The sequence below is a fragment of the Nothoprocta perdicaria genome, unplaced genomic scaffold (assembly GCF_003342845.1).
Source record: "Nothoprocta perdicaria isolate Ctin4 unplaced genomic scaffold, notPer1 scaffold_560, whole genome shotgun sequence".
Classification (NCBI taxonomy): domain Eukaryota; kingdom Metazoa; phylum Chordata; class Aves; order Tinamiformes; family Tinamidae; genus Nothoprocta; species Nothoprocta perdicaria.
Genome location: NW_020455822.1, coordinates 68,821 through 83,470, shown reverse-complemented (window position 1 = coordinate 83,470; position 14,650 = coordinate 68,821). Strand labels below are relative to the sequence as shown.

At 47.4% G+C, this 14,650-nt stretch overlaps 1 protein-coding gene across 1 annotated transcript; it reads left to right on the top strand.

Annotated features, from left to right (window-relative positions):
* Positions 1–527: 527 nt before the first annotated feature.
* TIGD1 (tigger transposable element derived 1) lies at positions 528–5,336 on the top strand. Its single transcript, XM_026048715.1, is given in 7 exon segments — positions 528–582; positions 1,641–1,953; positions 1,955–2,505; positions 2,508–2,583; positions 2,585–3,033; positions 3,036–3,274; positions 5,208–5,336. Coding segments are annotated over 7 exon segments (1,812 nt in total).
* Positions 5,337–14,650: the final 9,314 nt, after the last annotated feature.

Below are 14,650 nucleotides of genomic sequence, written 5' to 3'. Positions count from 1 at the left end.
GAGTAGCAGAATTAACTTACCAGTACAAATGATGGTGGTTTTGCCTTCTGTTGTTCTGTATTGTGATGTGCCCATTGAACTTTTTTTTTTTTTTTAATTTTGTTTTGTTTTCTCTGTCCTGCTGGGCCCTACTTGTGGTTTCTTCTTATTTCCCAGTTATTGCCTCAAAGTGCTAGTTAATTGGATTACAGTTCACATTCTCTGCTTGATTCCCAAGAGCCAGAAAGCAGGGCAGTGGAAGCTACCATCTGCTTTCCCCCTGTCCTGTGGATTTCTTTCATCCACAATGAACACAGACCAAAACACGGACCCCTATGTTCAAGAGCTCCCATAATACTTCAAAGCAGTTGTTGAGCTAGCAGGGAGAGAACTGTGGAGCATACAGATAGACATTAAATAGATCAAGCAATWAGCCCATGAAAACAGGGTTAACAAAATCTGACAACTGTTTTATTAATGACAGTGCTGTAAACATGAGGAAAAAAACCCTAAATGCTCTTGTTTCACTATGAACAGTGCAAGACACCATGAGAGCAAATGCTGGCAGAACCTTCTCTGGGACTGGCAGAGGTATACTGATAGGTAGGTCAAAACACGAGTTCTTTTCAGGAATACAGTCGGTTGACAAAGTCATGGCATGTTTGCATATGTTCATAATCAGCTCCTCAGTACCCCTACTTGAAACTTCTGCCCCCCTTCCACTTTCCTTTCAAATGAATGGAAATGAATGAATGAACAGATGTTGAATTATTTTATAATTATATTGAAATCATTTTTTGTTAAATTTCAGAGAGAATAATCCTTGAAACTTCAACTCTATGAACTGTATCATCATGCAACCACTACAAATATTTATTATTTATTATTTATTATTTATTATTTATTATTTATTATTTATTATTTATTATTTATTATTTATTATTTATTACAAATATTTATTCACTAGGCACTGTGAGAAATATCATAGCTTTAACACTGGAAGCCAGTCTTGCACACTGAATGGTGTGGGTGTCATTCAGTTCATCAGGAAGCTCTGGCAGCAGTTTCAGTCTTGGTGAAACTGGAAAGTTTTGAAAATCATTACAGAGGAACACTGTGCATGCCTTGTTTTGCTGTTTGATGTAAAGAAATAGTACCAAACCTTGGCAGTTCTTCTAAACACAACTGTTTTTTTTTTAATGTTTTTTGAAAGGTTAAATAGAGGTCTATAGAGGAATACCTTGTTTTGTTGTGTTTTGCTTTATTGCACTTTGCAGATACTTCATTTTTTTTACAAATTGAGGGTTTGTGGCAGCCTTGCATAAAGCAAGTCTAGCAGCAACCTTCTTTTCCAACAGCACATGCTCACTTTGTGTGTCATGTTTTGGTAATACTCACATATTTCATACTTTGTCATTAATATTATATCTGTTAGGGTGCTCAGTGATCTTTGATATTTATAATTTAAATGTTTTGGGGTGCCACGTCCTGTGCCCACGTCAGATAGAAAGCAACCAATAAATGTCGTGTGCGTTCTGTCTGCTCCAGGGGTGGGATGCTCCCAGTGTGTCTCTCCCCCTCCTCGCGCCCCTCTCTTCCCTGAGATGCAAGAATTTTGAAATTAGGCTAATCAATAACCCTACCATGGTCCCTGGGGAAAGTGAAAAGGAAGAGCCTCACACTTCTCACATTATATCAAAAGCTAGAGATGATGAAGCTTAGCGAAGAGGGCAAGTTAAAAGCCGAGATGGACCAAAAGCTAGGACTTTTGCACCAAGCCATTAGCCAAACTGTGAATGCAAAGGAAAAGCTCTTGAAGGAAATTAAAAGTACTACTGCAGCACACACAAATGATAAGAAAGTGAAAGCAGCCTTACTGCAGACATGGAGAAAGTTTCAGTGGCCTGGACAGAAAGATCAAACCAAGCACAACATTCCCTTAAGCCAAAGCCTAATCAAGAGCAAAGCTTTAACTCTTCAATTCTAAGAAGTCTGGAAGAGGTGAGGAAGTTGCAGAAGAAAACTTTGAAACTATGAGGTTTAAGGAAAGAAGCTAGAACGTAGAAGTGTAAGGTGAAGAAGCATCAAGTGCTGATGTAGAAGCTACAGCAAGTTATCCAGAAGATCTAAACAAGGTAATTGCTGAATTTGGCTACACTAACAAACAGATTTTCAGTGTAGATGGAACAGTCTTATACTGAAAGAAGATGCCACTAGGTATTTTGCAGCTAGAGAGGACAGTCAGTGCCTGGCTTTAAAGGACAGACTGGCTCTTGTTGGAGACTAATGCAGCTGGTGACTTTAACTTAAAGCCAATGCTTATGCACCATTCTGAAAATCTTAGGGCCCTTAAGAATTATGCTAAATCTACTCTGTTTGTGCTCTATAGATGGAACACGTACTAGGTGACAGCACATCTGTTTACAACATGGTTTACTGAATATTTTAAGCCTGTGGTTGAGACCTACTGCTCAGAAAAAAAAAAAAAGATTCCTTTCAAAATATTACTGCTCAGTGACAATGCACCTGGCACCCAAAAGCTCTCATGGGGACACACAATGAGATAAATGTTGTTTTCATGAAGTTATTTTGCCTTTCAGGTCTTACTAAGAAATAGATTTCATAAGGCTATAGCTGCTATAGACAGTGATTGCTCTGATGGATCTGGGCAAAGAAAATTGAAAACTTTCTGGAAAGGATTCATTGTTCTAGATGTCATTAACAACATTTGTGATTCATACAAGGAGGTCAAAATATCAACATTAACAGGAGTTTGGAAGAAGTTGATTCCAGTCCTCATGGATGACTTTGAGGAGGTCAAGATGCCAGTGGAGGAAGTAACTGCACATGTGAAAATAGCAAGACAACTGGAATTAGAAGTGGAACCTGAAGGTGTGACTAAAGGTAAGACTTTAACAGACAAGGAGTTACATCTGGTGGATGAGCAAGGAAAGTGGTTTCTTGAGAAGGAATCTACTCCTGGTGAAGATGCTGTGAACACTGTTGAAATGACACCAAAGGATTTATAACATTACATAAGCATGGCTGATGAAGCAGCGCAGGCTTTGAGAGGATTGACTCCCATCTTGAAAGAAGTTTTTCTGTGGTTGAATTGCTATCAACCAGCATCACATGTTGCAGAGAAGAAGTCCTTCATGAAAGGGAGAGTCAATCAATGTAGCAAACTTCACTGCTGTTTTATTTTAAGAAATTACCACAGCCATTACAGGCTTCATCCTTCATCACTCTCATCAGTCTGCAGCTATCAACACTGAGGCTGTATTTTTTAATTAAGGTATGTACATTGTTTTTTAGACATAACACTGTCGCACATTTTAATAAACTACAATATAGTGTAAACATAACTTGTATATGCACTGGGAAAATAAACAAACCCAAACATGACTCACTTTATTGCAATATTTGCTTTATTAATGTGGTCTGAGACTAAACGTGCAATATTTCTGAGGTAGCCTCTGTCAGAAAAAAGCCCTGCCCCATGCTGTAGCATCCATACCTCGTGGGTTTTGTATCTTACCATACTTTGCACTGTTCAGTACAGGGAAACTGTGGGAACAGCATTGCCACAATCTGTAAGAATGGAGGGTTGTTGAGGTGCATCCTCATTTGTGCATCACTAGCTAGTGTAGAAAATCCATAGTTTCACATTTTAATATTCTGAAAGTAAAGCTTGCTGAATAGGCTTCTGGACTTCCATGTTCTTTGCCACTCTGCCATAGTCTGTCAACCTCCCATCCTTCTATAAATTCACCCACTTGTGGGGTCAGTGAAAACATTTAGCTTAAAAAAAGAAAAAAAAAAGTAAACACTTTAAGTTGCATGATTTTGTTCAGCTGGTTACTACAAACTGTTGAAAAATCCTTCTGTCATTTGGAAACCCCATTCTTAGGAGCATCTCCATGGTCAGAATCAGTCATTCTAAGACACTGCTACCGGAAGAGGTGATTTCCCCTGTGCTCTGCCTCTCAGGGCACTTTTTTATCTCTCTCTGTGTCAGCACAAGCTGTTCTACAGTTCAAAGTTAAGTTAGATCACTCTGCTGATATAACTCAATATTAACTTTTTTTTTGAGTTTTATTTTCGTCTCTTTCGAAAGCAATGTAAGAGGAAGATCTCATATCATGCTAACATGACCTAATTGGAGGTTGCCACTAAAAGGAGCAGTTCTGTTCTTCACAACCATGCCCATACATACATTTCTGCAGCTTCCCTTGAGCTGGATCTAACCATCACGCAATTTAATGTAGGCTCACCAAGAAGTATTTTTTCATCAGATCGGTGAATTTAGGATTATCTCCTTCAGTAACAGCTGGCACTCAGAGCAGGCACCAAATTGTATCTCTATTGTGTGGTTATACAACACAGCTGAACCACACTAATTGACCAAAAATGGACTGTACTGCCCCAGCTTCTACCTTTACTCCCTTACAAAGAGGTCAAAGAAGAAGAGGAGCAGCACCAATTTCAGCTCAACTTTATCCTCCAGCACTCCAGGAGTATTTCCAATACCATGCTGGTTTATTTTGCTGAATTTTGGCCCTAGTTTGTGCAGAAGGTGCACTTAGATGTGTGCAGTTCTGGGGTCCCCAGGATAAGAGGGACATGGAGCTTCTAGTGAGACTCCATCCCAGAGTGACAACGATGATTAAGGGACTGGAGCATCTATCTTATGAGAAAAGACTAAGCRAGCTGGGCCTGCTTAGCCTAGAGAAAATTGGGAGCTGCTTTGATCAATATGCATAAGTACCTGAGGGGAAAACATTGGGAGGACAGGGCCAAACTGTTCTTGGGGCCAGTGACAGGACAAGGGGCAATGGGTACAAGCTGAAACACAGGAAGAGGAACTGCTTTCCTGTGAGGGTGTCAGAGCCCTGGCACAGGCTGCCCAGAGAGGCTGTGGAGTCTCCTTCTCTGGAGATCTTCCAAACCCACCTGGATGCCGCCCTGTGCCCCGTGCTCTGGTTGTCCCTGCCGGAGCAGGGGGTTGGACTAGCTGATCTCTAGAGGTCCCTTCCAACCTTAAACATTCTGTGATTCTGTGATTCCTTCTTCAAAAATTATGTAGGAGTCTAGACTCAACTTCTAGATTCTAAATCTAGAGTTAGCTTCTCAAAAGTAGAGGAGAAATATATTTCTTTCTTGGCAGAATTTAAGATTCAGGATTTTCTCTCATCAAACATTTCTTCTGAAAATACCCAAGTGTACAGGACATGGAATCAGGGACGGATAACCGGGAAGATAACACAGCAATGTCCAAGTATGCAGGGATGAAGGCTAGCAAGACCGAGGCCCATCTCGAGATTTATATGGCAAGGGAGGTCAAGGACAACAAGTAGTTGTCATTTACATAAATCAGTATCAAAAGCAAGATGAGTAGAGGTGTGGCCTTGCTGCTGCATGGGGCAAGGGCCCTGCTGACAAAGCATACGGGAAAGGCAGTGGGAATCATGAGAGCTGCCTGAGGACATGAAGAAGGCCGATGTCCCTCAAGTCCTCCAAAAAGGCAAGGAGGAGCATCCAGTGAACTACAGGTCAGTCAGCCTGAGCTCTGTCCCTCAAAAGGCGAAGGAGCAGCTCACCCTGCATATACCACTTCCAATGCATTCCCCAAGGACAAAGCCGGCTTAACCAAGCCGATTCCCTTCTCTAGTGGCATGCCTGCCTGGCTAGATGAGGGGAGCGCAGCGCATGTTGTTTACTTCAGCTTTGGAAAGGTTTTTGACACTGTCTCTTCAGGAAGCTGGGGAGCTGCAGGTTGGAGAAATGGGCACAAGAGGATAGAGGAGGCAGCTGAGAACTGGCCAATTGGCCGAGCTCAGAGGGTTYTGCTTAGTGAAACAACTGGAGGCTTGTAGATATTCCTTGGGGGTCAATCCTGCATCCACTACTGATCAACTTCTTCATCAGGGACCTAAACAAAGGAACACGGTGCCTGCTCAGCAACTTGGCTGATGATACAAGACCAGAGGGGTGGCTGAAACATCAGAGGTCTGTGCTGTCATTCTCAGGGACCGTGACAGGCTGAGTCCTTCACCCAGGCAGAAATGAGCCCTGTACCAGCACAGGCTGGAGACTCTGCTGCTGCAGAGCAGCCCTGAAGAGAAGAACCTGGGAGTTCTGGTGGCCAACAAGTGGATCATGAACTAGCAATGTGCCCTTGTGGCCCAGAAGGCCAACAGTAATGTGGGCTGCATGAGGGAGAGCTGTCTCCTTTTAGGAAGCTGAGGAACTGCAGGATGGAGAAGTGGGCACAAAAGGATAGAGGAGGCAGCTGAGAAGTGGCCAATTGGCCAAGCTCGGAGGGTTGTGACCAGTGACATAACTGGAGGCTTGCAGATGTGTTCCTCGAGGGTCAATCCTGGATCCACTATTGCTCAACTTCATCCRTGACCTGGATGAAGGTACACAGTGTCTGTTCAGCAGCTTTGTGCAGTTGATGCCCCTCGTTCCAGTGCGGGCCAGAGAGCTGAGGACGCGGCCCGGCTGCCCCGCAGCGACTCCKGTGAGCAGCTGCCAGAGCCCAGCCACRGAGGGCTCCTCTGTGGCCCTWTGCCCTCCTCTCCACCTCCCTGGAGYGCCCTGGTCCTTCCCGACCTGAGCTGTCTCTGCCATCCTCACCGCACGTCCTTCTGCTGGGAGCACCGGCCAGAGCAGGCAGTGCAGGCACAGCCAGAGCCGGACACCACCTGCATCATCTGCCCGGAGCTGGTGGAGGAGCAAATATCAYACACCACCACGGTGTGCCCAGCGTGCAAAGGCGCCTGGTTCCACCGCGCCTGCATCCGGGTAGGAGRCCCTGCCCTCGCCCCATTTGCCCTGTTGGTGCCCAGCAGCGGCCTCCTGCTCACCCTGCTTGTGTCTGTCCTGCAGGGACAGGCAGTGAGTGCTGGCAGATCCTGCTTCTGCTGCCCCCACTGCAATAACAAGAGAAAGTTTGTCCTTGAAATGCTCAGAATGGGCATCTTCATCCCACTCAGGCAGGCTGCTGCTGCGCGGCTGCAGAGCTCATGAGACACAAGAGCCCGAGAGCTGTGCACGGCCAAGGGCTCRCGAGGCTCTGCTGGCCCCCATGGCTGCTGCACGCCTGCTCCCTGGCTTCCCATGGGCTCCCAAGTGGGACGCAGAGACAGGAGGAGAGCAGGGAGGTGCTGCATCTGCCTGCAGTGCCATGCACGAGGGCCTCAGGATGTTCCCTCTCTCCTCCCGCAGGACACAGGCCTGGGAGGAGGAAGGGGCCTGCGAGGATTTAAACGAGAGGCACAGCCGGTGCGACGCCAGCCGGTGCCTTTCCAGGCAAGGCAGGCATCAGGCGGAGGAAGGCGGCTACGTCGCTGTTGGGAAATTCTTGCAAGTTAATGGACATTTGAACGGGATGTACCTGAGATCATGCAGATCATATTGTTTGTGAAGTCCTTTATAGAGCTCTCATCGTCACGTCCCCAATGCAACGTCACCACTGCCTGTATGGCAGCGGATGCTGTAGGATGCAGAACCTCTCTGCAGGCCCTGCCAGGAGGGAGAGGGACCTCACCTCTTGTGGGGCTGGGCACAGGGAAAGGGACATACCTTTGGCACRGGGATGCAGAGCTGCGCGGGCAGGAGGGATGCCCCTGMTCGTKCTGACCAAGAGGTCTCTCAAACAGTGGAGGGTGCTGCTGGGTACAGCTGGGGCTCTTGGCCTCACTCAGGGCTCTGGGAGGGCAGGGGCACGCAGGGCACTTACTTAGCACAAGATCTCGCCCAGGCACTGCCCAGGCCCGCTGCCTTTGCCCATGGCTGCCTTCCTGGCACAAGTGTCAGCGCCAGCACCACCTTTGCTTCCACAGGCCCTGGGAGCTGCTGTTGTGCTCCTCATGTGCCTCCAAAGGAACCCATCAGCGCTGCTCGGCCTTGGTCACTGCCATTGACACCTGGGAGTGTGACGAGTGTGCTGGCCTGGGTCCCGGTGAGAGGCCAAGCGCACAGGTCCCCGCACRCTCAGGCCAGGCTGCAGGCAAGGCCTGGCCACAGGTGCTCCACAAGGGACTGGCAGAGCGTCCCTGCCCCTGCGAGGGCTGGGAACGCTGCGGCAGCCTCTCTGGCTGCGGGGCCTTGGGGCTGTGGTGCTCACCTTGCTCTTGCCCTTGCAGCCCCCAGCGCTCAGTCAGAGCTGGTCGGCACCAGCGCCAGGTCCAGAACCAGCACCTCTGCTGGCACCAGCACCACCACTGGCACCACTGCTGACATCAGCACTGCTGCCAGCACCGGCACCAGCGCCAGTGCCAGCACCACTGCTGTATCTGACACCACTGCCAGCATCAGCACCACTGCCAGCACCAGCASCACCAGCAGGACACAACAGGAGTTGGGCTCGTCCTCCTGCTCCCTGGAAGGCTGCGCTGGAGAGTCAGCTGATACCAGTAGCAGCAGTCAGCCAGAGTCAACATCATCCTCTGACTCCGAGTCGCTCAGGCCGCACAGGGCCAGACAGACAGCCAGGACACTTGAGGCTCTCACGATGGTTACAACATCCTTACATCCAGCAGAAAGGACCTTGTGGGAGGAGCTAAACACAGGCCCCAGGCAAGGGCACAAGGACCCAAAAAGGCCATGAGAATAAAAGAGGTAGCTAATGTCAGCCATGCTGGGAGGTCACACATTTCTTCCTTGGCTCCTTCCTTCTGGGCCTTTCTTGGACACTGTTTTGGGGGAYGGGATCAGCGGGGCTGTGACCTATTCCAGAAATGGCTGGGTGCAGGTGCTCTGGCCACGCRGGGTGAGACAGAGTGAAGGCTGTTGCCTGTGAGCTGAGAAGCAAGGGACGTTTGAATACATGGGTGTCTGTCTTAGGAAAACATTCGTATGGGGAGAGGGCTGCAAGGGGAGCGGCGTTTGGGGAGGCTCAGGGCTCTGCAAGAGCCATCACAGGGCAGGGACATTGGAAATTGGGGCTGTCCTGCTGTCAGCACTGCAGGGGATTAGCTGGTTTGGGGAACCAAAGCATTAGCTGAGTTGAGGATTTCCCTATCCTTTCTGCCCACAAACCTCTTTCCCAGAACACATAAAATGATTAAGCCACTGGAATGTCTCTCATAAGATAAAAGGCCTCTTTGGCCTTGAGAAGAGAAGACTCAGTGGTCACAAAGACCTGAAGGGAGCACGTAACATGCCAGCAAGGAGAGGGGTGCTTCTGGAACAGGGATATTCTTCTTGGAAACATGAAGGCAGAGCGCAGTCTTRGTTGCACTGGCCATGACATCTTGGAGTTCAAGACTGATAGATATATCAGCAGATAAAGGAAGACTAGGGAAAATGTGGCCCCGCTGCTGAATGGGATGGGTTCCTTTGTGACGGAGGATACTGAGAAGGCGCTTCTTCACTTCAGTCTTTGCTGCTAACACTAGTTCTCATGAACTACAGAGGCTAGAGAGAAGAGAGAAAAGCTGGAGAGAGTACGACTCCGCCGATTGCGCAGGATATGCATATGTGAGAGATGAGAGAAGTGGTGAGCATTATTGCCAGGCCACTCTCCATCATCTTTGAAAGGTCCTGGAGAAGAAGAGGGGTGCTGGAGGACTGGAAGAAAGCCAGTRCCACTGCAGTCTTCAAAAAGAACAAGAAAGAGGAGCTAGAAAAATACAGCCTGTCAGTCTCATCTCCATCCCTGAAAGGCTGATGGAGCAGCTCATCCTGGAGGCTCTCAGTAGGCATGTCAAGGAAAAAAATGTGATCAGCATGCACTCACCAAGGGGAAGTGGTGTTTGACCAACCTGATTGATAGCCTTCTATGATAGATTAGCTGGCTGCATGGATGAGGAGAGAGATGTGGATGTTGTCTACGTTGACTTGATCAAGGCTTTCAATACCATCTCCCATAGCATCCTCATAGGGAAGCTCAGAAAGTGTGTGTTAGATGAGTGGATAGTGAGGTAGGTTAAGACTGGATGATCTCTAGAAGTACCTTCCAACTTCAACCATTCTATGATTGTGTGACTCTCTGATTCCACTTAGTCACAATACACTGCAAATAAAATAGCCCAAGAAACAACCAACTAATAGGAAAAAAAATGTCTAAGTTTGTGGGGACTCCAGAGCGTCTCTGCCCCTGCGAGAGCTGGGGATGCTGCGGCAGCCTCTCTGGCTGCGGGGCCTTGGGGCCATGGTGCTCACCTTGCTCTTGCCCTTGCAGCCCCCAGCGATCAGTCGGAGCTGGTTGGCACCTGCACCAGTGCCAGGACCTCTGCCAGTACCACAACAACTGCCAGCACCAACACCACTGCCAGCACCAGCACCACCAGCAGGACACAACAGGAGTTGGGCTCGTCCTCCTGCTCCCTGGAAGGCTCCTCTGTAGAGTCAGACTCAGCTGATACGAGTAGCAGCAGCCAGCCAGAGTCAACATCATCCTCTGACTCCGAATCAGCTCCTGAGAGCAGCAGTCGCTCAGGCCGCACAGRGCCAGACCAACGGCCAGGACGCTTGAGGCTCTCACGATGGTCACAACATCCTTACATCCAGCCATGAGGACCCTGTGGGAGGAGCCAAGCACRAGCCCCAAGCAAGGGCAAGAGGACCCAAAAAGGCCATGAGAATAAAAGAGGCAGCTAGTGCTAGCTGTGCAGGGAGGTCACACATTTCTTCCTTGGCTTCTTCCTTCGTGGCCTTTCTGGGACACTGGCTTCCAAGGGGGATAGGATCGGYGGGGCTCTGTATTCTCTGGATGTTGGCATGACCTTTTCCAGAAAGGGCAGGGTGCAGGTGGCCTGGTCAAATGGGCTGAGACAGAGTGAAGGCTGTTTGAATAATAGCCAGCTCTCCTGGACCGACTTTCCTCCTAGGACCGTGGCCCAGGGGATTGCTCCAAGGAGCTCCCTGAAGAAGTCAAAGTCGGCTCTCTTGAAGTCCAGGGTTGCARTCCTACTTYTCGCGCAGCTTCCTCCACKCAGGATGGTGAATTCCAACATCTCATGGTCACTGCAGCCAGGACTGCCCCCAACCCTCACATTTCCCACTAGACCATCTCTGTTTGTTAGTATCAGGTCTAGCAGCGCCCCTTGTTGCCTCGTTGCCTCAAGAACCACCTGCAATCTTCTGCAGGAACCTCCTGGACTGTCTGTTTCTGGCTGTGTGGTTTTCTCAGYAGATATCAGGGTGGTTGGAGACCCCCAGGAGGACCAGGGCCTGTGATTGGGAGGCTTCTTGCAGCTGCCTGTAGAAAGGCCTCATCCACTTCCTCATCCTGGTCAGGAGGCCTGTAGTAAACTCTCATGACAGTGTTGTCCCTGTTGGCCTGCCCTTTAATCCTCACCGACAGGCTCTCTACCCACGCTTGATCCTCCCCTATGCTGAGCTCTATACATTCAAGTTGCTCTGTCACATAAAGAACAACTCCACCACCTTGCCTTCCTGCCCTGCCTCTCCTGAAAAGTCCAAAGCCTTCCATGGCCACATCCCAGTCATGGGAGCTGTCCCATCGTGTCTCAGTAATTGCAATGAGATCATGGCCCTGTAACTGCACACAATGTGCCCCTCTCTGTTGTCAGGAGAGCTGCAGTCGTCAGGACAGTCTAGCATGTGGTGGAGAGACGGGCCAAGTTSATCTGCCCTTCTCACAATTCCCCCTTGCTGCTCTTCCCCGTGGGCATCAACAATTCAGCCAAGGGAACTTTAATGGATCACATGGGACTGCAGAGCCTGAGGGGAGTGGGGGAGCGTTATAGGGCCTAGGCAGTTTTCTCCTTGATCCTGCCAGTGAGGCCCTGTTTGAAGATCCTTTTTGYTTGGCAGGAATGGGATCCATATCACTAAGGCCGGCATGAGCATCTTTGSCAACAGTCCGGTCAACCTGTTAAGGAGGGCTTGAAATGATGATGAGGGAAGGGGAGAATTATGGGAACCACCCAATCAACTAAATAGTTGCTTTTGAATAATAAGCAGTAGAAGAGTAGCCTAAGTGGGGCTACTTTAGCATTTGAGGCATGCAAGGAAGTGCCTAGAAGGCAAGACTATAGGGAGACCTCTTGCCCCAGTCTTGGGAAATCGGCCCAAGTGCCTGTGCACAAATGTCTGCAGCTTGGGAAATGAACAGGATGAATSAGAGATCTGAGTGCAGTTGCAGGATGCTGATCTCTCTGCAGTTACAGACATGGGGCTGGAGCACTCTGATGGATGAATACAGGCTGTCGGAGTACTATGATCAATGGATACAGGCCATTTAGGAAGGAGAGGCTAGGGAGGCAAGGACTGTCTGGATATCTGGAGATTCATATTGCAAGGGATGTCAAGGACTGCAAGAAATTGTCTTTTACATAGATCTACAACAAAAGAAAGATGAGGGGAGGTGTGGTCTTGCTGCTGCATGGTGCAAGGGCTCTGCTGACAAACGGTACAGGAAAGGCAGAGACACTGGATGCCACCTTTGCCTCTGTCTTTATTGACAAGACTAGCCYTCAGGAATCCTAGACCCTGCACAGGAGGCATAAAGTCTGTTAAAGAAATACTCCTCAGTGGAGGAGGATCATTGAAGAGATAAGGGATCCCTTAAGCAATCTAGGCATACAGGAGTTTGTGGGCCCTGGGGTACACAAAGGGCTGAGGGAGCTGGTGTTGTCATTGCGAGGCCTCATTCAGTGATCTTGCAAAGAGATCATTGGGACCTGTCAGGATCGTTGGGATCCTGAGGACTGGAAGAAAGCAGATGTCCAAGTCCTCCAAAAAAGGAGGAGGAGCCAGTGAACTACAGGCCATTCAGCCTGAGCTCACTCCTCATTGAAGTCAGTGCGCTTATGGGCTACACGAGGGAGAGCATTGCCAGCAGGTCAAACCCTTCCCCTCAGCCCTGGTGAGGCTGTATCTGGAGCACTGTGTCCAGCACTGGGTTGCGCAGGACAAGAGAGATACGGGCATGTTGGAGCGAGTCCCGCAAAGGGCTACTGAGGGCCTGGAGCATCCCTGCTATGAGGAAAGCCTCAGAGAGCTGGGCCTGCTCAGCCTGCAGTAGAGAAGGCTGAGGGGAGATCCTATAAACATTTACAAGTATCCCCAACCCCATACTCTTTTCTGTTTTGAATCACAAGATAAAAAAGTCATTCCTGAAAAGAGGCTTAAATTCCTTCTGCCATCCTACTTCACTAGATTCTGAGCTATGATACTAACTTTAAAAAGTGATTCTTTCTTGTCAGTTTGAGGTGAATGTACCAAATGACGTGCTGTCACCAACATCTTAGTCCCTGTTGGAGAAACCTCTAAGTCTCAGGATTCATTCTTAGTTTGACACCACACTTTTGTCAGCAGGTGTAAGCAGTGTTACCATAAACTGCTTTGCTCTCCTCTATCTTGTCAGCTTGGTAAATACCAACTTAGAAATTTGAATTTGAGTTTTGAATTTAAATTTGAAAATTAAGAGGAATCAGTATTTTCCTGTTAGTGAAAAGYAATGTTTTCTGAGCACTTCTTTCATCTGTCTCTCCTATTCCAGGAAGTTTATGAAAACACAGATAATAAAAATGGCAGAAAATTGAGGCAGAAACTGAAGCTGGCTTATTTCTTTTTTTCCTGGACTGTTAGAAGACTGTGGGATCATTGCAAATCTTATAGTTTTCCCCAAAACTAAATCAAATGGAGCCCAGTGCAAATGAGGAATTTTGACACACTCCTGAGGAGGCTAAAATCACTCAACTGTTGMAATGCACTTCATTTCAAATAAATAGCTTTCTCTAGGAACCATATGTTAATGCTTAATGTTAACCCTCATCTCTGAGCCTGTATCTTTACRCAGTACTTGGGTTTGAGAAAGATGAGTTGGAAGCATGGGGGAAAAATTTTTCAGAAAATTGTCCCTTCTTCTCTGTCCGTATTTTTCACTCTTGAAAAGGAATGAAATCCTGAAATTCACATTAAAAAGGGGCATTCCACCCCTGTAAAAGTTGGAACAGAGATGGAAGAGCAGATGAACCATATTTGTATTTGAAACTCTTGGTGATGATCTAGATTTATGCATTAAAATTACAATTAAATAAAGTTAAGGTTGCGAATAACTCACAAGAGCAAAGAAATGTGCAATTAAAAGGAAAATATACCATATGTCCTTCGATATCTAGGCATATTGCAGTGCATTAAGAAAGTCATAAAAGAGACACCCTGTTGTGGTTATGTGTTTGGAGACATGTGGCACATTTCCACTGTAGCTATCTATCTCCATGCCTGTATGCATCTGTGTCATTATTTAAATGTAGATTTTCAACATGAATTTCTCTTTCCACATTAAAAAAATTGAAGCTGCAGTTTCTTTTTTGAACTGTTCTTTAGATCTGTTGCTATTTATAGACAGAGAAACCCTGAATTTTTAACATATGAATGTAAAATAATCACAAGGAAAGCAGAATAGCTGGACTTAATTTACAACTGTCAGATAAAACGAGGCAAAAGAGGGAGTTTTAGTTATTATGAATGAATGATCTGTCCTTGTGCCTTTATCTTCCTCTGATGAATTCCAAACACCATTCTTCTGCATTTGCGATGGAAAACAAAAATGTGCTTAGAAGTATCTGGAATGTAATTTGGACCATCTCTGGGAGTTAGGATGGGCAATTACTCCTTTCATTGCGAGGTTCCTCACCTGTGGATTCCCACAAGCCTATTTTTTTTTTTTTTTTATTTCCACTGCTCATCA